This window comes from Dermochelys coriacea, chromosome 4 (genome assembly GCF_009764565.3).
Source record: "Dermochelys coriacea isolate rDerCor1 chromosome 4, rDerCor1.pri.v4, whole genome shotgun sequence".
Classification (NCBI taxonomy): Eukaryota; Metazoa; Chordata; order Testudines; family Dermochelyidae; genus Dermochelys; species Dermochelys coriacea.
In genome coordinates this window covers 20,734,538-20,758,470 of record NC_050071.1, presented here as the reverse complement: position 1 = coordinate 20,758,470, position 23,933 = coordinate 20,734,538, and the positions used below count along the sequence as shown (strand labels likewise).

Here is a 23,933-nt window from a genome sequence, read left to right as displayed (position 1 = left end):
TTCATATTCTGTCCTGGTTTAGCCATTGTTACAAAGCAAAAATATGTCAGATTGTTGTTTAATGGCTGCTGAATACAAAAGGAGGATACTAGTATGTGGATCCAAAATGTGAATTTTACGAAGTCCTTGTATAAATAGGGACAGTTTGAGAAAATCTTTGGGGGAACACGTTTGTTTGTTTGCGTTACTAGGTAACGTTACAGATGACAAACTCCTTTTTGGATTTCTATCGGGAGGTGGAGAGTGGCACATAAATCACCAATCACTGTCTTGGGTGGGATTAAAACCGGAGTAACTCACTACTTTGGCAACTGAAATGCCGCAGTTTAGCATGCAAGACCAAAAAAGTAGAAATGGTAGTTTAAATACAGAAGGGATAGGTAGAAGGAAAGAGCTTGATTGTGCTCCCACTGAAGTAGATGAAAATTTTTGATAGTGCATTCTTTGGGAGCAGAACTGGGCCCATAGTGGGCAGCACGGTATTTAATTTTAACGATATGTTAAATAATATTTTGAGGGTACAGTTAAATTATTTTGCAGTCAATTGGTGTGTGTATTGTGGGGACAGGATAAATCTGAAGTCGTGACATTAGCAGCCAATGTGAGTGTAAATAAATAGTGATGATAAGATTCCATTTTTTTAAAAGAACAATTTGTTGTTAAAGTAACGATAACTCTTTGTGATAATGGAAGAAGTCCCTGAAAATTTTGAATGCATTTGTATACTCCTAAAACTTTTGTGACTAAATATTGCTCATATTTTAGGAAATTAAAGTGGTAACGTTCATCAAAACAAATAGCTCATTTTTTCTGAGCAAGAATTGGTGAGATCAGTATGATGCGTAGACTCCATTAATTACATTGACACTAAGTACAGGGTTTTGTAGTTTTATTGAACTCACAAAATACAACAAAATATACACTGGAATTCTAAAACCATTAAAGTACAGTATCATAACAGGTAACATTTGCTCTGTGTGTAAAACTATATTTGTCTTGCTTCTCTATATTTTTCTTCATAACAGAATCACAAACACATAACAGAATCACATAACAGAAGCACAGTAAAATATGCAGTAGAAGGGCTTACATTTCTGTAATGGAAAGGAGAGCTAATACTGCATACTTGAGTTTGCCTGGTTAATAAAGTTGCCAGAAACCACTGCTACAGCTAGAGATCAAAATCATAATGTGTTTACATTTGCAAACAATTCTTGAAATGAATGTTTCCCCTTAAGATTTTTTTTTTCTGTTTTAAAGAATGACTTCATTGTCTTCAATGCCTTGAGTGTCTTCAGTGCTCTCAGCAGTTTGACTGCTGTCATTGACTTCAGGGACCACATCAACCTGCTGCAGGTCCTCAGTTTGGGCCTGCTGCTGTTCTGTGCTTTCACTGCTCATGTGACTGTCTTCTGTGACATCAGGTTTGCTGTTGTCGCTGTCTGCCTCCACACTGTCAAGCTGCTGTTGGCTGTCGTTTTCCATGCTCTTATCATGTGACCTCCTGTTGACTTCATTGCTGTCCTGCATGTTACTTCTGTCATCCAGTTCCACGCTCATGTCAAATTTCCCTGGAAAGCGGCATGCAGCACACGGGGCTTTGGAGGAATCCACCTGCTGGCTTTCTGCGTCTGGTGTGCTGTCATCCTCCTCTGTGACATCATGTACGATGAACTGTGCCAAACATAAAGGTAAAACATAATTAACAGGCATCCTAGATTATGAAGAGCCAATGAATCACTGAACACCGCAATACTTCACTGAAACAGGGCATGCCTTTTGAGTTCAAAAAAGGAAAAGGAGTACTTGTGGCACCTTAGAGACTAAGAGGTGATCTTCAAAACCTATAGGTTATTGGAGGGAGGGCATGAGATCGGAGGGGGAGCAAGGGGAGGTACTGAGACTTGACCGAGGGCAGCCTGCTCCAGGCTGGGAAGGAGGGTCCTGGGGGTTCCTACCTGCTCTTGGGCACATTCCACCCCTCCCATTTCCTGCTCCCTATCCTGATTCCAGCCCCTTAGGCAGCTACTTCAGCCCCTCTTCCTCCTGCTTTCACCACTGCACCCCCCCCCACACCCACTCACAAGATGTGCACAAGTTTAGGCAGTGGTCAAGCTCCCATAATATTTCCATTGTGAGGGCGCTTGCCCTCCTGGTTCCACTGTCCCCAACGTTATCCATGCTCTTCAAAGCACTGTGTACGTTTACAGAGCTATAACAAATGTTTTATAGTACTATATGAAACATCAGTTCAGTACTGGCCTCAGGTCTCACACATGATTATACTATGTGGCTGCTGGCCACCTGGAACAGTGGGACTATTTTCCTGTCTCAGTGCATATAGGAATATAATATTTATTAACTTTAATGAGTTATGTATCCATAACAAGTGGAAATATACCCCTCTAATTTTGCCTGTGACTTGTCAATCCCCTCCACAGGTAATGTCCACAAAGAAATTTCCATTTTGAACATCATCCTCCATTTATGGTAACCCAGGAACCATTGCCAAATGGTATTTACCTTTCCTGAAGCTTTGTAGAGCTTGCTAGACTTCTCCTTATGGTATACGTCTACCAACTTTGCTTTTGCCCTCATTCTGTAGGCCACACTGTCTCCTCTGCCTGAATTATCTCCTCTTGTGGGGATGGCAGGAGTTAAAGGCGTAGTTACTGGGGCCTCAGTGGGAAAATCGGTGACAATATCCTCATCTGATTCATCCGTGTCATTGGAATCATTATCATCATGATCACCATCATCTTCGTTACTTACACTTGCTGATTTGGGAACGCTCTGAAAAGCATAGAAACAATTTAATAGTGCAGCATGCAATTGCGTTGTTATAGATGTGAGGTTATTACAGTGTCTCTTTGCGGCTCCCTCAAAGCGTATGACACAGTTGTACATTCTAAAGCTGAGGCAGGCAGATAAGATCCTACCATGGCATGGTAAATGTAGTAGCAGCTCCAGGCTACTCCCATGATGAGACACATTCCTTGAGCAAAGAGACTATGATTTGTCCTAAGGTTTGTCCTTCAGGTTTATGTATGTTTGAGTAGGTTTGTTCATTAATTGAGGTTTTGTCGTAAATGGTTTCATTACAGATGCAGAATTTGTTTAGAGGCTGACGTCCATCAAATACGCACTTGTGGATCCCTCTGGTTTAACACTATGTAGATTGTTTGGGGATCTACTATGCTGATTTCTTCAATATAATTTGTTATTCAGATCCCATTCTCCCAACCCTTCAGTGGGAACTAATTACATTTTGCAGCAGGAGAATAGAGCCTCAGGTTCTGTAAGATGCTGTGCAAATTTTAGAAACCTGGTTGCTTTATGTTTCATTGATCCTGCCAGGAGTTCTGTTTTACTTAGGAACAGATGTCAGAGGCTGTTGTTAGAAGAAACAGATATTGTGATAGGGTTGCTGCTGTGCTGTACACAATAAGGCTTGAGGTGTCGATGAAAACTTACCTGCTGCTCCGTGTCCTCAACACTTTCTTCTGAAGAAAAATGGCTCTGAAAAAGAATATGAAAAGTACATGTAAATGTGGAGAAACATACCTAATACAGCTGGTAAAAAAAATTATGACAAGTTTCCCACAAAAATTGTGGAAACAATTCAAATTTTTTCGACTTTGAGAAATTTTGACCAGCTGGTCTAAAAATGGCAACAACAAGAATTGTGACACATTTTTATAGGAAATTAGAAAAATTCCACCTGGTCTAATTTTAACCTTCTTCTAGGTCTGTTATTCTGGGAGATGATAGAAGTTCCACGCTTGCATTAGTTACCATTGTGGCTATCAGTACGGGTCTATGTATGCTACCTTTCTTACTGTACAAAATTTTCCTACAAAAGCAGGGTTTCTATAAATTTCTCTTCTAACCATTTCTGCAGGTAGCTGTATAGTGTGGCTTTGGATACCTGCTGAGGTGGCACCAGAAGTTCTTGTGTTTGTGCTGGTCTCACAGGTGATTGTGTATGCACATGCTGGTGATGATGTCTGTGAGAATGATGGCTTCTGGAATCCTGGAAAATAATAAGAATCACAAGGTCACAATTCAAGATGAAACATATAGGAGCATATGACTTGAGGAGAACACAAATGGTGAATCTGCTTTAATCAGAGCAACTCATTTTCACACAGATATGGCATGTGAAATACCTGCTCCCTTTGGATCTCATTTGTTTTTAATCATTTACTAAGATGGGAATAAAGTGCAGAAGAAGTCAACAATCCAAATATACATTTATATGTGAAAGGACATAATATTAGAGGTGTACCTGTTACCAAACTCCTGGAGGTAAACATTCCTGAACCTTGTGAAGGTTCAGATCAGAATTTTGCAGCTGGTTCCTGTGTCACTAATAGTCAGAACACTCTCTCCTCCTCCACCCGCAGAACCAAACACCTCCTAGTTTTTGGGAACTTTGGATTTGGATCCAAATGTTGTGGGTTGCACCACTCTCTACATAAAATACATATAATCAAACAAGGGGCTTAATTCTCCTCTCATTTACACTGACGTAAATCAAAGTAACTCCATTGAAGTCAATGTAGTTACAGCAGTGTAAAACCAATGTAAATGAGAGGAGAATCAGGTCCAGTGCATTTATTAGCTTACTCATTGCAACCCTGCAGGCATGCTATCACAATTTCAAAAAGAAAAGGAGGACTTGTGGCACCTTAGACACTAACAAATTTAGTTGAGCATAAGCTTTCGTGAGCTACAGCTCACTTCATTGGATGCACAAAAGCTTATGCTCAAATAAATTTGTTAGTCTCTAAGGCGCCACAAGTACTCCTTTTCTTTTTGCACATACAGACTAACACGGCTGCTACTCTGAAACCTATCACTATTTCAGTCATTGGTCTGAGCCTGTGTTTGTGTGTGACCTGATTACCTGTGGTTACTAGGCAATCGTGGTATGTGAGGCACAAGGGTTAAGCATTAACTGGCACCTGGACCAATTATGTCATTTATTTTCTAAAGAAAAAAAACAGAAGAGTCCCTTGCCCAAACAGGATGCTTTCTCTCTCAAGGTAAGAAACGAGAATGTCATTGACTGATATAGCTCTAAGTAAGGAGCTGTGTGGAGTGGCAATGACCCAGTGTGATCATTAGGATGCACAATCTCCTTCAGGGTATATCTACACAGCAAAGAAAAACCTACAGCTGGCCTGTGCCAGGGCTCACAGGGAATGAGCTGAAGGGCTGTTTCATTGTGTTCCAGCTCAGGCTGGAGCTCAGGGACCCAGGGTGCGGGGTGAGCATGCTTTCTGCCACAATACATAAGGGGTGCCACATACTCCCCATTGGGCACCTGCGGAGCTGAATGGAGGGAGAGAAATTATATCCCCCACTTCCTCATTACCACTCTGTGCTCATTTGGGGTGGCCAATGCTTCAGATGCAGTAGGAGGAAGCCCTTACTATGCAAGGACTGTGATTGCCCTGGCTTCTTCCCCTCCTTGAACACCTCTGCTGGGGCTAGTCATTTTCTGGCCTGTCGGAGCCCAACTCTCTCTTGACAAACATATCTGGTCGCGTCTCAGTGACTTCACTGGGGCGGCACAGAGTATAAGGGCAAAGTGTGGTGTGTGCTCGTTAAATCAGCAATATGTGATTTAGAACTATTTGACAAATACATGCAGGCACACACATCCAAATACACCATAAATTAACCTTTCCTTTGACACTATCCTGTGTTGTGCAGAGCACCTCCTGTCAGGTGCTGAGTGCCTTCGAATCCGTTCGAGCTGTGGAGGTGGAGTACTTCACAGGATCAGGCCTTTGGATAGTGGGTTGTTCTATACATTTATCAGAGTGTTCTGTCCATGCATTTAATGCGGATCTATCTATTTTTGAATATGAAACTCATCCTTAAATATACTGTGACTTTTGCAAAATATTCTGCAATACATTTAACAGCATCCTGTGGAGTAGTGCATATAAATATACAAGTGAAACGTATCAAAACAAGTTTGTGTTATAATGAGATGTCCTTGATTTTTAAATTTCATTAGTTCCACTTCTATGGTAACTTGCGAGATTTGGGGGTGAGCTTACAGCACCGGATTCTGATACCCTTATTGACCTTGAGTACTACCATACCCGGAGAACAGTTCCATTGAAATTAATGGGTCCATTCATGGAGTAATGTGCTACTCAAGATGAATAAAAGTATCAGAATCTGGCCCACAGAGATTGGTGTGAATCATCAAGACTACGCCATACTGTAATTCCTTAAAAAAACAAACAAACAAAAAAAACCCCAAAGCTTGAGTTTAAAAGTTTGTGATTAAACAAATGGATCTATAAAGATACGCAAGGGCACATCTTTTAAAGGTATTAGGCCAGATACTCAGATGGTGTAAATTGGCACAGTTCCACAGAAGTCAATGAAGCTACACTGATTTACACTAGATGAGAATCTGGCCATAAAATTCAAGTTAGGTAAAGTTTTGTGAACAAATATAGTTACAATGAATCAGAAAGTGCAATTTAACATAGCTGATGTGGTGATGATTAAATAAGTAGTAAATGAATGATAGAGAAGATGAATTGTAAAAAGAGCTTACATGGTTTTCTTCAGAGCTCTCTGAGATGGCATGACGCTTTGATTTACTCACCTTGAGGGGAGAAGAGAGGAAAGCAATTTTCAGTATACATTCACTATTAATATGTGAAGGAAATATACAACTTTTTGCTTGTTGTTACATGTCTGATATACTTACTGGTAATGCAAAGGCGATGCTGATGAGGCACAAACAAAGCACTGCAATCTTCATTGTGATATTATACCTGGAAAAGATATTGTCTCTGTGAGTTGACAATACGAAAAAATTGCAAACATTCTATAGGCTTTTTGATTCTCTCCTTGTGTTTCACTGTGCTCAGCTGAAATTTCCACTGAGGATTCAAACTCTCCATGCCAACCTCTCTCTCTCTCTGTCTCTACACCCTCTGTCCCGTTCTGCAGCTAATCAGAGGAGGGGAGCAGAATCTCAATAATCCCACACCAGAAGGGGTGTAGAGAATTTAAAACCTGACACTTCAAAGTGCTAAGCTAGGAGCTGACAATGTTCAGTCCCTCACAAAATGTAGTCCTGCGATCTGGTGATTTGAGCTAATGAGGGAAAAGCGTTAGAAATAAAAGAAAAATGCTGATAAAAGACAGATTTAGTTTCATACAAACAGAGAAAACAAGACAAATTATTTTTTGTCCCCCTTACAGTTAGTATAAATCTAGTTTTCAGAACAGAATTTGAATTAAAGTTGCAATAAAATGAATAAAAAATCAATTCATATGAACAAAAGCTGCTTTTTGGTAGATCAAGTCTTTCCAGAAACTTGAAGCCAAGAGACCATGTATCTGATTAGGTATTGAAGGACAAATTAAAAAAACAAAACAGAACACGAAACTAAACCAAAAACCAAAAAAGCCCATGCAGAGTCTATGAGAATGGGAAGTTTGAGGCAGAGATATTTGCTTTTAAGGAAAGAATACATTAGGTGTCCCTAAATCTCTGACTGCGAGAAGGTGGGACTGGACAACAACGGGTGGATCACTCAATAAATTGTCCTGTTTTGTTCATCCCTCTGAAGCATCTGGTACCAGCCACTGTCAGAAGACAGTATACTGAGCTAGATGGACCATTGGTCTGAACCACTTATTCCTACTGTTCTTATGTTCTAAACAATGCATTAAACAGATACTATATAGAAGGAATGAAATTTCAATTGTTATAAAAGAAAAGTAAAATATCCCATCCAGGGCGCTCATTCAAAGCCCTGCAAGTCTGCCAGAAGAGAGTGGCATGTGACAAGACAATGATTACATTTTGGCAGTACATTCTTTTGTTTTCAAATGGCAGCTTCAAATTTCCAGCATTTGACTCAGTGGCAGGAATTTAAACCACCTCCTTTCTCCATCCCTAAACGTACAAACAGATCTAAAATCGTAATTTAACAAAGCGTGCTGCAGCCCTCTTTAAGACAATTTTACGGCTCTGACAGTTCACCCTTCAGAAGAGGAATTAGAATGTTTTTAAAGTTGAACTAAACACTAGACTATTCAAAACTCTACTGCCTGAGGTTCATGTGAATAAAAACTTAATGCAGCACCAAATGGTAGGTAATGAAATGTGCGTTTACCTTTTGTGGCGTCTGGATCAGAAGGGTAGAATCTAACGGGATTGTTGTTAGCTTTCACTGTGCAGCAGCTCAAGCCAATTTGCTCTGAAAGCATTCAGACTTCCCTTTCTCTCCTCTTCTACTGCTTGACATCTGCAGCCTTCTGGAATTTAAATGCTGTTCCAGACAGCAGACAGCCAATCCACTGGAGGCGGAAAGGATGAGGTCATGAGGTTTCTTGCCACTGTCCTGCCCACATTCTCCTACACTTCCTCTTTGGTTTTGTGGCTTTCAAAGTAAACAAAAGCTACTCTATGGTTAAAATGTTACTTATGTTCAATATCGTTTAGTTCAGTACAGTTAGAATACACAGCATTCAGTATCATGTAGGAGGACTTCAGGGCACATACGTGTTCTACTTTTGTTTAAGGTAGAATCAGCAGCTGTCCAGAAGTCTTTCATTCCTCCTTCCAAGCTTGGGAGAGAAAAGCTCTTAGTTAATGTGTCACAGAGGATAAAAAACTGCCCTTAAAAAAGAATGGGTCAACTTCTGCTCTCAGTGATATGTGTGTGTAACCCCGTGGGTTTCAATGGGATTGCACATTGGGCACTGGGAGCAGAACAGGCCCACTAGCTTTTGCATATAAATGATAGGGATGTTGATATTTTAAGCAAATCTCTCAGTCGGTGTTCTGCTTCCAGAAAGCAGGGTTGGCTATAGAGTCACTGGAGCCCTAGGTAAAAACAAGATTTTGCCTTATCTCCCATATTTCTCCCTGTTCTCTTCCAGCCACTCCTCTGGCTCCTTCCCTCTTTCATTTCTGCCTTCAGAGATGTTTCCTGATGTCAATGCAATCATTTACATTGGGTATCTTTGGTGCCAAATACACCCCAGAGTACTTTGATGTAGTTAAGTTTTAAAGCAGGTGCAGTCAGATTCTTGGATATGTTTAGGACTAAAGGCACCCACTGCTCAAGAGTGAACTACAGTAGTGGTGGCCTTTGGAAGTGAGGGACAGTGTGGATTGAAACTCCATAGTTGTAAAAGAGTGAAGTGGTACAAGCCAGTTGATGGTCTCAATACTATTCCAGCAAAGCCTTCCTTAAATGTATTGCCCTAGACAGACCAGGCTTAGTTTGTTGGGTGTTGAAGAATTGCTAAGCACCCACCTTGATTTCCTCAACACAATAACTAACTTTAATTTGACACAGAAAGAAAAGTCCAAATAGTATTTTAGAAAACAAAACAGCATTCTAATTTCTAACCTGTTGGGAAAAGGGCATCTTTCTCTTTCTCTCTGATCTCAGACAAAGCCAGATTGCTTAATTAAACATAGGTGCATACTAGAACATCAGTTGTGACAAGGTATCATCTTTTGTCTGTTACCAAGCACTTCTAGTTAATAGGAATTTAACAGGCACCCATTATTCTAATCTAGTTAGCCCATGTACAGTAGACTGGAAATAATGAACTTTTCTGTCGGATGATTAGAAATACTGTGCAAAGCACAGTTTGAACACCAGGGAGGGATTTTCAAAAATACTCAGCACTAGCCTAACTCTAATCATTGACCTTAGTAGGAGAAACGTTAGATCAATGCAGAGAGCTTTTGAAAATCCCTCACCTAATTTATTCATATGGCTGCTGCTGATAGCAATATATGGACCTTTGAAATATTGCTGTAGATTCCTAGTTCACAAGGATGTTGTGAAAATTAATTCTTGTTTGTAAAGTGCTTTGATATCCATGGAGGAAAGATGCATTATAAGTATGACATAAGTGTTACCTGAGTAATAGTTCTAAAAGTGTATAATCAAACTCTGAACCTGTATGTCTAGAATGAATCATTTAAACACTTTGTAAGAATCTCCACTTTTGAAGTCAAGTTGCTGTAGTTTATTACTAATGTTTTCAATTCGGTGCATTCATGAACTCTTTAGTCTAAGTATCTAAAAATATAAATGAAGGATTACACGTAAAAAAGAAGTAAAGGGAACTATATTGTTTAGTCCGAGATTTTCAAAAATAGGAGCCTAAAGTTAGGCTCTGAGGGGCCTGGTTTTCAAAAATGCTGATCACCTTGTGTTTCCCGGTGATTTAGGACTTTTGAAAACCAGCCCAATTATTTAGGTACTTAAATGTGGATTTAGGAGTTGAACTTTCAATACTAATTTTTGAAAGTTTTGGCCTGAATATTAATTATAGTGATGCTGGAAAAACTAGTATTTATAAATAATAATTAATATTTCTTTGCACTTAGGGACTAATCCAAAGACCACTGTGGTCATTAGAAATACTCCCACTGACTTCATTGGAACTTTAGTGGGTCAGGCCCTTAAATAGCATAGCACCTTTAGTCCAAGAATATCAAAACTCTCTAGGCAAGTATTACCTCTATTTGAACAGAGCGAGAAACTGAGGCACAGAGAGATTAAGTGACTTGCACATAATGCGGAGCAAATCAAGTGTAATCCTGTTTTAACCACTAGTATGCTGCCTTCCATACTGAGCTCAGTGAAGCCCACATTTTCTAGCTCATCCATTAATCAAGCACTAGAGAAATGACTACTACATTGCACAGAAAAAATAAATCATGATGTTTTGTCCTTCAAAACTTAAGTTTTTCCCTTTGTGAGAGCCAATCTTTTGACCTAAGGGGTACTACCTTATTATGCAAATTGCTTCAATATCTGTAAGTGCACAAACTAACTTTTAAACCTGCTAAATGCATTGTTATTTCGGTGATTATGAATGATTTTATTTATTTGTCTGAAAGATCTGCTCTAGGAATGATTCTGGGGAAGTTCTCTGGCCTATGCTATATGGGAGGTCAGACCAGATCATCAGAGTGTCCCTTCTGACCTTGGAACCTATGAATTTCACAAGCACATCAGCATAAATTGGTTGGTGGAGCTCAGACACTTTACAACTTTATTCACACTACAGTTTATTCAGTAACCACCCGTTTGAATAAATGATGATTTGGTTACTTATAGGTAATGATTTCTGGTGTATTTGTTAGAACCCTGACTTCCAAGGGTTAACCCTATGACCTCCGCCCCCATAGGATACTCATAGTAAGCAGGTTATATTTCTAAACTACCACCAGAGGGCAGTGCTTCTGAACACTGCTGTGACGGCTGACCAGGTAGCCTGATTCTGTTGTTTATGCAGTGCTCGGGGTTATAGAATTATTGATTTCATGAAAGCTAAGGATCGACAGTGATGTTTTGCTATAATTCAGGAACAGGACATAAAGTGACTGTCAGTAAACTGCTATATTTTCATGCAACATCAGCTGATGTAAATTTAGCACTTGTCTCATGTCTGTCAGTTGTGGTTACCCATCAGCAAGAAACATAGTACAGTAATACTAAAGGTCTCCCTCCTACGGATGGTGCTGTGTGGTAGGTAGGTGCTTACTGAAAGCAGAAGCAAACTGGCTGATAGAATGGAATGGAAGGATCAGTGTGCTATTTTTATTTACCATTTTAAAATGCTTAAATCTGGAGAGCATGAGAGGGTATAAACAGGGGCAACATAAATAGCTCTCTGGAATCTGCATAGGGTGGAGTTTCCACAAAGTAACTGGGACTATGCAAAATGCAATTGTGTAGGGATACAATTCATTGCATGCAGGCAAGATCTGCTATTCACTTGTCTTGACACATGATCTTTTAACAACACTTAGTTCCATTTTGGATAACATCAGGAATGTGGTGTTAGACTGTTAAAACATGGTTATTTTCATTGTAGAAATCCACTACCAAAGCTTCTGTATGCAACCTGCTACCTTTTTCTAAAATCATGGGCTAGGTCTTCAATATAGTGACAGGAGCTGACAATAGTTCCTCTGACCTCTGTGGGAAATTCCAATCTGCCTATACATGGGGCCATTATCCATCTCCCCCACCCCCCACTATCTTCCTCTCTCCTGCCGTAGAATGACTTCCTTCTTTTGATGAAGTATTTCCCTTCAGAACTTTGTCTTAGCTGGTGTGGGTGGCTTGTCTGATACTGTATTGTGCAGATGCTCTGACTATGGCTTGGAGTAGTAATCTGTGTTAGCATCAGTGCCATTCTTTTTTATATACCATTAAACTAGACGTGAGTCTGAACCAAAACCTGAGAGCCAAATACACCCTGACTCTGGGTAGGTTTAGATCTAGATCTTGAGCCCATCTCTCCTTGGGGTGGTTTATATGTACATTGAAGCCTCTCTGAAATGACTATTCCTGGAAGCGACAACGGGTGGTTGCTTAGTGGAAGCCATCTCCTAATAAAGCTGGAGCAGAACTTATTCCCTAGGTTTGGGGTCACTTTGCAGTGGTTGCTGAAGATAAGAGGTTGCCTCATGATGATTTTTTGGTGTACTTCCATCACATAAACACTCAGCACATCTCCCGACTCAGTCTGGACACCTTTACTATCTGACAGTACCCACACAGGACAACTCTCATTAACTCAGTGGGAGTTTGCTTGTATGAGGACTATAAGATCACACCCCTAATGTTCTTATGATGTCAGTAAAAGGTATTACTTGTAGTGAAAGTTTCTGGTTGTTAGTTTAGGGGGACAGCTCCAAATTTTCCATACTATAAACTATTATAAACTAGCCATCTGAGATAAAGATAATAGAAATCAGTTCTTCTTGCTTCCAGGTGCAAGTTCATCCCCCCAGGAGGTACAGAAGAGATTCTTCTGTCCTTTGTAAAGTATTGCATTTGTTTGTAAGTGCCATGTGGTTTGTTTTCCTCTAAAGCATCAGATACTGGCAACTGAAAGAGACAAGACACCACATCAGATGGACCAACAGTCTGATCGTATATGGCATACCCTTTCTTTCTATGATTCCATCTAATAATTTTAAAATTAAAGCTCTGTTAACCAAAAAGAAAAACTACAGCCATTGTTACTTCATGATCCTGTTTGTGCTACTGCCTGGGGGAAATCACCCAGCCACCAGAGGGTGCTAAATTTAACTAACAAAGCCATGTACCAGACACTGCACTGACTTCATTGGTGACATCTTCACTTGCTGGTAGGCACGATAATAACAGAACAAAAAGAATGTGAACCCCTGTTGGCTTGTGCCCCATAATAAAGAGGAGGTGGGAGGGATAGGGATCAATGTCTTCCTGATGGAAAAAGGACAAAACTGGGAAGGGCAGACATGTTATCTCCAAGTTTCTAAGAACACAAATGAAAAACTGTTTAAAAAAAATCACTTGGCAGTGCTCCTGTAAATAACATCTTTGCGGTCAGAACTTCCCAAAGAAAAAGCAGGCTTAGTAGTAAATAGTGGTTTATATGAAAAACAACCAAAAGCCAAAATATTTTTGCACTGCTTCTTGGTACGAGATGTTGCTGAAAAGTGCCTCGTAAAATGGACTTTTTAGCCTTATGGTATATATCCCAAATACCCCTGAATTTCCTAGCTAACAAAAGCCCCAGAGCAGGAGACAGGTTCATAGTTACAGTTCACATTTTTTACCTTTGCACAGATAACATATCTCGCTAGACTGTAACATCCGCTTCCATTCCCTGAAGGGCACTCTTTCTACTTAGTTTAATTACATCCATGGTGGAGAGGGAAAAATTGTCTGCAGAACACTTTGGAAAAGAAACTGCACCAGTGATCCTTGTGTTGAACACACAAAAGCTTATTACATTCAAAGGTCAGAATTTTCTAATGTAGGTGCACAAAGTTAAACACACAACCCCATATGCGGGCACCTAAATAAGGTGCTTAACTTTAAGTACCTATATTTGAAAATGTTGGCCCCAGATGTTTTTCTTTCTTTATATGCAACATGTCAATAAGTCTCATGATCCAGAATTTGGGTGTTGTTTTGACTCTCATGGTGATTGTCATGGTAGAAGCATGAACCTGATGCACATTTACACTAAAGTCCCTTTACACCATATAATTTACATCTTCTTTAAGGTCCTTCTATACTGCCTGAGCAGTAGGGGCCTTAGTGTAAATGAGAATGAAGGCCCATATTTCTAGCATTACAAAGACCCTTTACTATCTGTGCAATATTAGAATATTATATTAGAAGTCAATATTTATATGATGGTAGCATCAGGGTTGCCAATTTTGGTTGGATGTATTCCTGGAGGTTTCCTCTCATGACATTAATCTTCAATTAAAGACTAGTCTTTAATTTCTTGAGATTCCAGGACAATACTAGAGAGTTGGCAACCCTGGATAGCACCCAAAGGATTCCGTCAGGATTGGGCCCTATAATGCTGGGTGCTGCACAAACAAAGCAAAAACCAATCCTTGTCCTAAAGAGTTTGTAGCCTATGGGCATGCCTGCACTGGAGCTGGAGGTGTACTCTCCAGCTAGGGTACTCACACCCACGCTGGTTTTGATCGAGCTCATACACTAAGAATAGAAGCATAGCTGCAGCTGCACAGGTGGTGACAGGGCCCTAGGTACACACTTGGGACAGCTAGCCCCTCCCGCTGCCCTGGCACTAGCTCAATCAAAGCTAGCACAGGTCAATGCTACCCCTTCTAACATAGAAACAAATAGATGAAGGGAGACTACGGACAAGAAAATGATTATTTCACCCAATTTATACCTAGAACATTCTTCTTTCTTTTCCTTCAGATTGCTTGGTACTTGCTCTGAATATACTTGGTTACCCGCAGGTTGGATTAATACAATGGCCTCCCAAATGTCTCAAGAGCTCATAATGATGTTACAAGCAAGGCCAGATTTAGGGGCCAGCAAGCCAGGCAAGCATCTGGGGTGCTGGGCTTGGGGAGGAGGTGTTTTTGTTGTTAGCATGAATAACTGCAAATTTATCATCTTATATAACAGGGATAAATCATACCTGCAAACCATGCATCAAAGTCATGAAATTGGCTACACATGCAATAAAAAAATAAGGTATTCAAAAGTTTAACAAATAGAGGGAGGGCACCGAAGATGCTCCTTGCCTGGGGTGCTGTTTGATCTAGGGCTAGCCCTGGTTACAAGGCTGTCTCACTCTCAGGCATCAGAATGACTTTTATTAATGCAAAATAACCACCACCAAGTTATGGCTAATCCTAAATGTTCAATTCAAGTGGACTTTATACTGTCTTTGGAGTCATTTGTGGCGGTGTTAATATCCTGTTTTTATTTTCAAGCCACCTAGGATCATGGACTCTCTCACGTGCATGATCCATCATGTTGCTCTATTCTTACTAGTAAGAAGCAATCCTCAAAAGGCTCCAAGGATTCAGTTCAGAGAAGCAGCCAAAAATTAAAGGAAAGGGAGTCTACTCTGGGTTCTCAAATTTTGTAGTTGTGTGAACATCCTCCATCCTCATTCACTGTACTTCCTGAATCTCTAACTCAGGATAAGATCAAGGGGGTGATCAAGGTTCCATGCAAATGCTTTGTACAAACTCTAAATATTTGTTTCCTGAGTAACCTTAAAAGCATTAAATAAAGAAAAAAAAAAGATCAGGAAGAAACTGGTTTCCTCAAAGGAAAATATTGTGTGGATTTAGAGGCAGTTCCATAACAATATGGGTTCCTGTTAATTTCCCAATCACTCCCTCCACCATTCCAAGCATGACTGTGTGTCAGGCTAAACAACTTATTCAGTGAATGAGACTGGTTGCAATACATTTTCCAGAGCCTGCCTTTGCATTTTTAGGAAGTTCTGCTCATTACAGCACTATGCACAGTCCACGCCCAAAGATCTTAGGAGATGATTATTTGGGAGACAACCCAAATTTAACTGGTTTCAGAGTAGCAGTCATGTTAGTCTGTATTCACAAAAAGAAAAGGAGTACTTGTGGCACCTTAGAGACTAATACATTTATTTGAGCATAAGCTTTCGTGAGCTACAGCTCACTTCATTGGATGCATGCAGTGGAAAATACAGTGGGGAAATTTATATACAGAAACCAGAGCAGGGGGAAAAAGCCTTTTGTAGTGATAATCAAGGTGGGCCATTTCCAGCAGTTGACAAGAACGTGTGAGGAACAGTGCGGGGGCAATTGGCAATGGGCTTTGTTACAAAGATAGGTTCCTGGGTTAGCGGTTCTGTTGTGTGGTTGCTGGTGAGTATTTGCTTTAGGTTGGGGGCTGCCTGTAAGCAAGGACTGGCCTGTCTCCCAAGATCTGTGAGAGTGATGGGTCGTCCTTCAGGATAGGTTGTAGATCCTTGATGATGCGTTGGAGAGGTTTTAGTTGGGGGCTGAAGGTGATGGCTAGTGGCGTTCTGTTATTTTCTTTGTTGGGCCTGTCCTGTAGTAGGTAACTTCTGGGCACTCTTCTGGCTCCATCAATCTGTTTTTTCACTTCAGCAGGTGGGTATTGTAGTTGTAAGAACTCTTGATAGAGATCTTTTAGGTGTTTGTTGTCACATAAACACCACCCTATACCAAAAACCTACTGACCGCTATGCCTACCTACATGCCTCCAGAACATACCACATGATCCATTGTCTACAGCCAAGCTCTACGATACAACCGCGTTTGCTCCAACCCCTCAGACAGAGACAAAGCCCGTTGCCAACTGTGTCCACATATCTATTCAGGGGACAACATCATAGGGCCTAATCATATCAGCCACACTATCAGAGGCTCATTCACCTGCACATCTACCAATGTGATATATGCCATCATGTGCCAGCAATGCCCCTCTGCCATGTACATTGGCCAAACTGGACAGTCTCTACATAAAAGAATAAATGGACACAAATCAGATGTCAAGAATTATAACATTCAAAAACCAGTCGTTGAACACTTCAATCTCTTTGATCACTCGATTACAGACCTAAAAGTGGCAATTCTTGAACAAAAAAAACTTCAAAAACAGACTCCAACGAGAGACTGCTGAATTGGAATTAATTTGCAAACTGGAAACAATTAACTTAGGTTTGAATAAAGACTGGGAGTGGATGGGTCATTACACAAAGTAATACTATTTCCCCATGTTTATTCCCCTCCCCCCACACTGTTCTTCAGACGTTCTTGTCAAGTGCTGAAAACGGCCCACATTGATTATTACTACAAAAGGTTCCCCCCTTGTCCCCCCTGCTGGTAATAGCTCACTTTACGTGATCACTCTTGTTACAGTGTGTATGGTAACACCCATTGTTTCATGTTCTCTGTGTATATAAATCTCCCGACTATATTTTCCACTGAATGCATCCGATGAAGTGAGTTGTAGCTCACGAAAGCTTATGCTCAAATAAATTTGTTAGTTTCTAAGGTGCCACAAGTACTCCTTTTCTTTTTCCAAATTTAACTGTTTTGCATTAGAAGTGTCTGCACATCCCTGCCCCGACTACAGAAACTGAGCCAAGCTGCTTGCTCCTTCCAAGCCTGAAGATCCGTTTACATTTTCAAACTTCTTTTTAAGAGAAAAGGTTTGGAAACTTTTCAGAATTTGAGAGCTGAGATTTTCTCTTGTACATTTCTAGCTCCACAAACCGGAGGTGCTGTGAACTAAAAGTAGGTCCGGGTTTTGTAGGGCCCAAAAGCTGGCTCTGACACTGGCAGATATAGAATCAAGATGTCTGTGGTTTACTGTAATTTAATCCTGCTAAACTATTGTCCTTTGACATTTAATGTCAGCTACAAAAGTCCATGCAAGATATTTCTCCAATTCTTATTCCCCATTGACATATTTAATACTGCCATCTATGGAGTAACAGCTCAGAGATGAATTTGACTCAGAAATGTCAGGTTATTTTCAAGTCACTTCAATCGCTGGTGTGAAAAGTGAGTCACCATATATTTCAGTATCTAATATAAGCTTTAAAATAACTGAAAAACATCTACATATATTTGTTTGCTCTGGGTGCAATTTTTTGTTCCCATCAAAAACAAAAATGGGCAAAAATGTTCAAACCTGGATGACTGAAGTTAATCTGAAAATCAGGCAGTTTTCATTTAGTTGCCCAGCTATGGATTTGGGTGCCAAGTTTAAACGTGTTGACTTTATACATGAATTAGGAATCTGGTTCTAGTTTGCACTAGTATTATATATGAATTAGAATAGAAAACATGTCCCTGTTACCTACAGGAAATTCCATGTTCCCGGTTGGGGAATTGAGTATGCTGTTAGGGACTCTCTAGGTATTGGATACCATTCGGGTCAAGTGTTTGAGAGCCAAACAAAGGGTGTAATGCTGCAGCATACTGAGCAGTTCCGGCAAGGTGCTGAGTGCCACCAGTGCCCACTGAAGTGAGCTTCGAAACTACCCTTCTGATTAATCCGAAAGCCTCAGCACCTCAGCAGATCTATTTCTCCAGAATTAAGGAAAGGCAATGGGACCTCTGCTCCTCAATCCTTTAGGTGCTTTGGAGAATCTCCCCTTAAATGAAGTCAGTGGGATTTGAGGACACTTAGCATCTTGCCAGAAGTGGTCCTAATTCCAAAGAAAACTGAAGCTGGTTGAAAGTGCTGGGACTTTACTTTGAGTTGTTTTTTTTGGGGTGGGGGGGGGAGAAAATGCTGGTGACATAAAAATTGTTTCCCCCCCACTTTCTTGAATTGATTTATTTTCCTCTTTTTGGTCCTTATAATGACATTTTCTCTTTCCACAAGCACAAAATGGGGAATGATGGAATTTTTTGCAGCTGCAGAAGTGGAAGGGAGGAAAGGGGTTTTCTTGGTCTTGTGAAACTGTGGAAAGTCACAAGATGTCTGTTTCACCGACTGCAGGAAACTTGTTAGCAGAGCATGATGGAAATGACTATCTGTACTCATCACTGCTGCCACAGCATGAAGGAAACCTCCAGCCTCACACGGCCAGGAAAACAGGAGGGAGAAAAGGTAACAGGAGAGCACGGCAAAGAGCAGGTGTAAGCGAAGGACTAGGGGCCAACTTCTGTTCTCGGTTACACTGATGTAAAGCCACTGAGTGCACAGAGATGATGGTCCACATTCTGAAGCTGTTGATTAATGAAATGATCCTTTTCAATCAACTGCAACTAGAGTAGCCGAAAGCAGGGTGCTGCTCTGTGTTTATTTTTAATTCCAGAGCTATGATACAAGAAGTCAAGGGTGAGCAAGTCTACACAGTGTGCTAGGTAAATGTGTGCATTTGACCCTTTTCAAGGCAGAGGGTGAGATACATTTGTATCCGCCCTCCTTTAGCACATTGCATACATTATACTAAGGCTGTAGAAGCATAGACCACAAGGGTCATCTAGTCTAACCCCCAGGCCTACACTTAGGCAGGGTGTAGAGTACAGGTACTACATGTGTAGCTGCATGTTGCCGGGAATGGTTCCAGCACGGGGGAGGCACCAGGACATTGCAGTCGGAGGTGCTGCTTGGGCATGTAGGGAGCCCACGTAGGCTATACACCCTTGGGAGCTGTGCTTCACTGCTATTTATACCCAGGCTAGCTGGGCATGCAATGTCTGTACCCTACACACCACTGTAAGTGTAGACATACCCTACGTTGATACCCTTGTGCTATATGGCAACTTCAGAGCTCAGTGACAAACTTGAGATCGTTTAATCTAGCTAGTCCACACTGAAGTCCGCCATGGTGCAGCTTCACTTCATCAGTACCCCAACTAGCTATGATAAAGTAGCTCGGACACGTCTACATGTGCTGCAGTTAGGCCCCTGGATTGGGGAGTGGGCACACATTTAGTGTGGGGAAGAGCTAGTCTTCAAGATGGTGCCACAAATCCCCTGACGCAGACTTTTTCAAATCTTTTTAAATGTCCACTTCCCTGGTAACAGCTGGAGCTGGGAATCTGGAAAATTGCCCAGTGTTATGTAATTAACCCCTTGAACCCTAGACCACATATCTGTGGTTATCTGTACAGGAGACTCTTTGTCTGCCATCCTTTCTGACCTGTCCACTATCTCTACAAGCTCCTGGGGTGGATTAAGGTAGGGACATTGTGATAGGTTCAGGCTTGCTTGAACGGTTTGTGGTCTTTCCAATTAGCCCAGTCTAAGCTCCAAGTCTGGTTACAAACCCAGTAACCAAGTGAGTGTTGTGTGGTTTCAGGTTTTGCCCAGCTCCAGATCCCAGCCAAGTGTTGTCTGAGGTGAACTGATGCAGCAGTGAGTCAGAAAAACACCAATAATCCATTACGGGATGTGTGCATGCATGTGTGGGGGAGGAGGTTCATGGTGAGGGGGCAGAGAGGAAAAAAAAAGCCAATTGTAGGGTTGGGGGAGGAAGATTCAAGAGCTGGGCCGGAATTGGGAGGAAGTATCTTGGCCAGGGAACTGGTCTGATTTTGTGGTAGAACCAGAGCTCATTGAATGAGTCCTTGATTTCACCCCACCCCATCACCCTGACTCACAAGCAGAATCTCTTTTTTATTTACTTATTTTTTTAAAGCTTAATGGTAAAGGGATTATTTTGGATTGAAAAAGACCCAGTGAGAGGTAATGCAGGATAAAGCTTCAGTACTGAAGCTTGTCGTTTTAATACAGGAGCTGAAGAAACAAGACAGAGTTGATATATTGGTGGAAGTGTGCATGACCATATTTTGGTTCCGTAGATTTTAACTCAGGTAGGGTGACCAGATTAGATACAGTAAGAACTGTCCCAAACTCATATCTAACTATGTTTTGTACTGAGATTTAGGGAAAGTTTAGTTAACTTTAACAGTTTTTAAAATTTGCATGCATTTCTTTTTTTAGGACAGGGCTGGAAGTAGAAATACAGACATGGCCTGAAGATATTTTATTGGTAAGATTTTGCCCAGTACACACATCCCAGGAACTAGGTGTTAACTGAAACCAATGTACGTTAAGACAAAATGAGATTTGCAGTAGAGCTGGCCAGGAAATGGATTTTTTGTTCCATGACAAATTCTGAAGTTAAAAAAGGTGCCTCAAACTGGGACGAAGAGTCAAAATTTTTCACAGGACTAGAATGCTGAAATATTTCATTTTGGAAGCACTGAAAAAGGTCCCATTGCCTGGGCTGTCCAGTTACCCAGGCATTGGGAACTAGGCAGCAGGTAAGATGGGAAGCCCAGATAGCCAGGAGCCCAGCAGTCTACCAGGCAGGCAGCTGGAGAGTAGGGGTAGGAACCAGACAGTCTGTCAATCAATCATTGCCCTGTTCAGTTCATTCCCCCGAAGCATCTGGCACCACACTGGCCCCCATCAGCAGGCAGGATACTGGGCTAGATGGACCATTGAAGGACCCTAAGAACGGCCATACTGGGTCACACCAGGGAGTTGAGCAACCCACCAAGCCTGGGTTCTTGGGGAGCTGGGTGGACTGGTAGGAAACCTGCCTCCCACAACCTGTTTAGTTTCTGTTGAAAGTTTAGACAATCAATGCATTTCCACAAAAATGCATTAATTCCATCAAATCAGCACTTCCCCCACAAAACTATTCAGCTGAAAATATTTCAGCCAGCTCTACCTGTGTGCAATACATTGCTATGGAGGCCCCACCTTCCTTGCAACTACTCTTCAGAGGGGAAATCTTTGAGGAGAGTTTGTTTTGGGATGTAAAATTCTAAAGATAATAGCATCCAGATTTAAGGAGAACATTTTGCATATAATTTCATGCTAGCTCTACAGAAAGATTATCGGTTGAGCTTGTAAATATAAATTTGGCAGAGCAAATGGCAAACTGTGGTTGGCACATATACACAGAAGGAAAACGAGTAGTAGACATACATTCAGAAGAGGAAAGGAACATCTCGAGTCACCAGGCTCTAAAGCAAACCATGAGAGAGGCAGCCATGCATTGGGAAGCATTCAGTATCTGGGACCAGATCACTGGGAGGCATGAAGTCAGTTAGTGCTGCTGGCTGTTCATAGAATCTTATTTAGCACACTGAAGTCAAATGACTTCCCTTCACCCCTGGAAAAATGTGACTAGAGATGGTGACAGGCAGTTTTGGGAAGCGACCTCTTTCCTAAAAGGGAGAAACTTGTTCTGTTGAACCAAAAATAAAAAGACAACCTAATTTGCATCTAAACAATTGGTTAGACAATGCAAAGCAGCAAAGCGTTTTTGTTGTTAGAACTGTGTTGGTCCTATCTCGGCCAGCAGAACAATAAGAATCCAGGGAGGGGTGAGCAAGTCTTAAAATACCAGCCTAATAAACAGGTTATAAAAGGGAAAAAGATGAATCATCAACTCAGCATCCCACCCCCAATACCTTGCTGAATAGTAGAGACATAAGGCACAGTCGTATCTTTTGTTGGACCAGCTTCTCTTGGTGAGACAAGCTTTTGAGCCACACAGGGCTCTTCTTCAGGTCAGAAGACTGTTCCTCCTATATGATGGGAGCTGAAGAAGGGTAGCATTCAAACTCTGACATGCTCCCAAGTGCTAACCCTACATCCTGTATTTGCTCTCTGGCCACACTAGCTTTGCAGGTAGGGTCTGTCCTCCCCTTTCACACTGTGGGGGTGATGGTCTCGGCCCTGGCCTCCTATAGGCAGGTATGGAAGGGGCACTGATGGTGGGCTGGGGGAGTGTCTGCATTGCAGCTCTGTTGTGGGGTAGTTTGTTCACCTGCAGAGAGTCCAGTTGCTTGTGTAGTACCTGCAAGTGAAGCAAAGCATCCTGCCATTTGCTCACATATGTAAAGACTGCCGGAAATTCCTTGATCAAAAAGTTGGGGGCCCTGACTGTGTTATGGGCTGGGAATCTCCTTAGAAGGGCTTTCTTACAAGCACTCCCAGGTTTTGGCCAAGTCAAATAGACCTTTCTTGCAGTATTTTAGCACTTCCAGCTCCATCTGGGACCAGAAGTGGGAGTGCAGAGCCCTGTGGAAATTAAACAAGTCCCACTGACTCTAATAGGAGCAGCATCCAGTCTAAAGTTCACCATACTTTTTCCAAACTTCAAAAGAGGGTCTTAGCATACACTAGTTTAGCTCCATTGAAGAAAATGAAGCTATGCTGACTTATAGCAGCTAAGTATATAGCCTCCCAGAGAGTTTTTGTTGACGTTTCAGGCTGTTTCTTCTTTCATCCAAACTGATTCACTCAGCCCTAGTGACAATACGTGTGCCTTACTGTACATGAAAGGTTAGAACATAAAATATAATGTAACCAGCTATGTAGAACCTACTGCAAAAATTACAGAGGTGTTGGAAACAGTGAGAAGATACTGTAAAATTATACACAGGGTAAGAGTCTGAGGGATCACTCATGACCCAGCTGTCTCATAATCCACACTTCTTTTTTTTACATCACAAGTTGATTGAAGTTTTCTGATTGCATGTTTTATCCATGTTGTCCAAAACCTTTTGAGGCGGAGATATTATAGCAGTGCCTTACCAATGGCCTGTTCCTAGGGTGACCAGACAGCAAATGTGAAAAATCCAGATGGGGGGGAGGTAAATCGGAGTCTATATAAGAAAGAGACCCCAAAATTGGGATTGTCCCTATAAAATCAGGACATCTGGTCACCTTACCTATTCCTAGATGGATACAGGAATGAGAGAAGAGTGTGTGGGTGGCAGTAGTACTCATGTCATAAGCGGAAAGGGTTGGATGAATTATTCCAGATGAATTATTGTATATACTTGAAAAGAAAAGGAGTACTTGTGGCACCTTAGAGACTAACAAATCTATTAGAGCATAAGCTTTCATGAGCTACAGCTCACTTCATCGGATGCATTTGGTGGAAAAAACAGAGGAGAGATTTATATATACACACACACACACACACACACACACACACACACACACACACAGAGAGAGAACATGAAACAATGGGTTTATCATACACACTGTAAGGAGAGTGATCACTTAAGATAAGCCATCACCAGCAGCAGGGGGGGGGGAAGGAGGAAAACCTTTCATGGTGACAAGCAA

At 41.3% G+C, this 23,933-nt stretch overlaps 1 protein-coding gene across 3 annotated transcripts; it reads right to left on the bottom strand.

Moving 5' to 3' along the window:
- Positions 1–872: 872 nt before the first annotated feature.
- Positions 873–23,920, bottom strand: SPP1 (secreted phosphoprotein 1). Of its 3 annotated transcripts, none has more exons than XM_043513499.1 (7): positions 23,915–23,920; positions 6,743–6,809; positions 6,587–6,637; positions 3,929–4,033; positions 3,475–3,519; positions 2,524–2,793; positions 873–1,674 (listed from the first exon to the last, which is right to left on the bottom strand). In XM_043513499.1, exons 2-7 carry the CDS (start codon positions 6,794–6,796, stop codon positions 1,255–1,257), a joined length of 945 nt encoding a protein of 314 aa, XP_043369434.1. In that variant the 5' UTR covers positions 6,797–6,809; positions 23,915–23,920; the 3' UTR covers positions 873–1,254. The 3 variants fall into 3 exon arrangements, with proteins under 3 accessions (XP_043369434.1, XP_038255947.1, XP_043369435.1); XM_038400019.2 differs by lacking the exon at positions 23,915–23,920 and adding an exon at positions 8,163–8,272; XM_043513500.1 differs by lacking the exon at positions 23,915–23,920 and adding an exon at positions 8,163–8,272 and having other exon boundaries at positions 3,475–3,523; positions 3,936–4,033.
- Between the last annotated feature and the right edge of the window lie 13 nt (positions 23,921–23,933).

Excerpts from the sequence above, each read along its gene's own strand:
- SPP1 (XM_043513499.1), bottom strand. The coding sequence starts at position 6,796 with ATGAAGATTGCAGTGCTTTGTTTGTGCCTCATCAGCATCGCCTTTGCA. Across the intron at positions 6,638-6,742 it reads GCATCGCCTTTGCATTACCA|GTGAGTAAATCAAAGCGTCA; the intron begins GTAAGTATATCA and ends TCTCCCCTCAAG. Across the intron at positions 4,034-6,586 it reads AGAGCTCTGAAGAAAACCAT|GATTCCAGAAGCCATCATTC; the intron begins GTAAGCTCTTTT and ends ATTATTTTCCAG.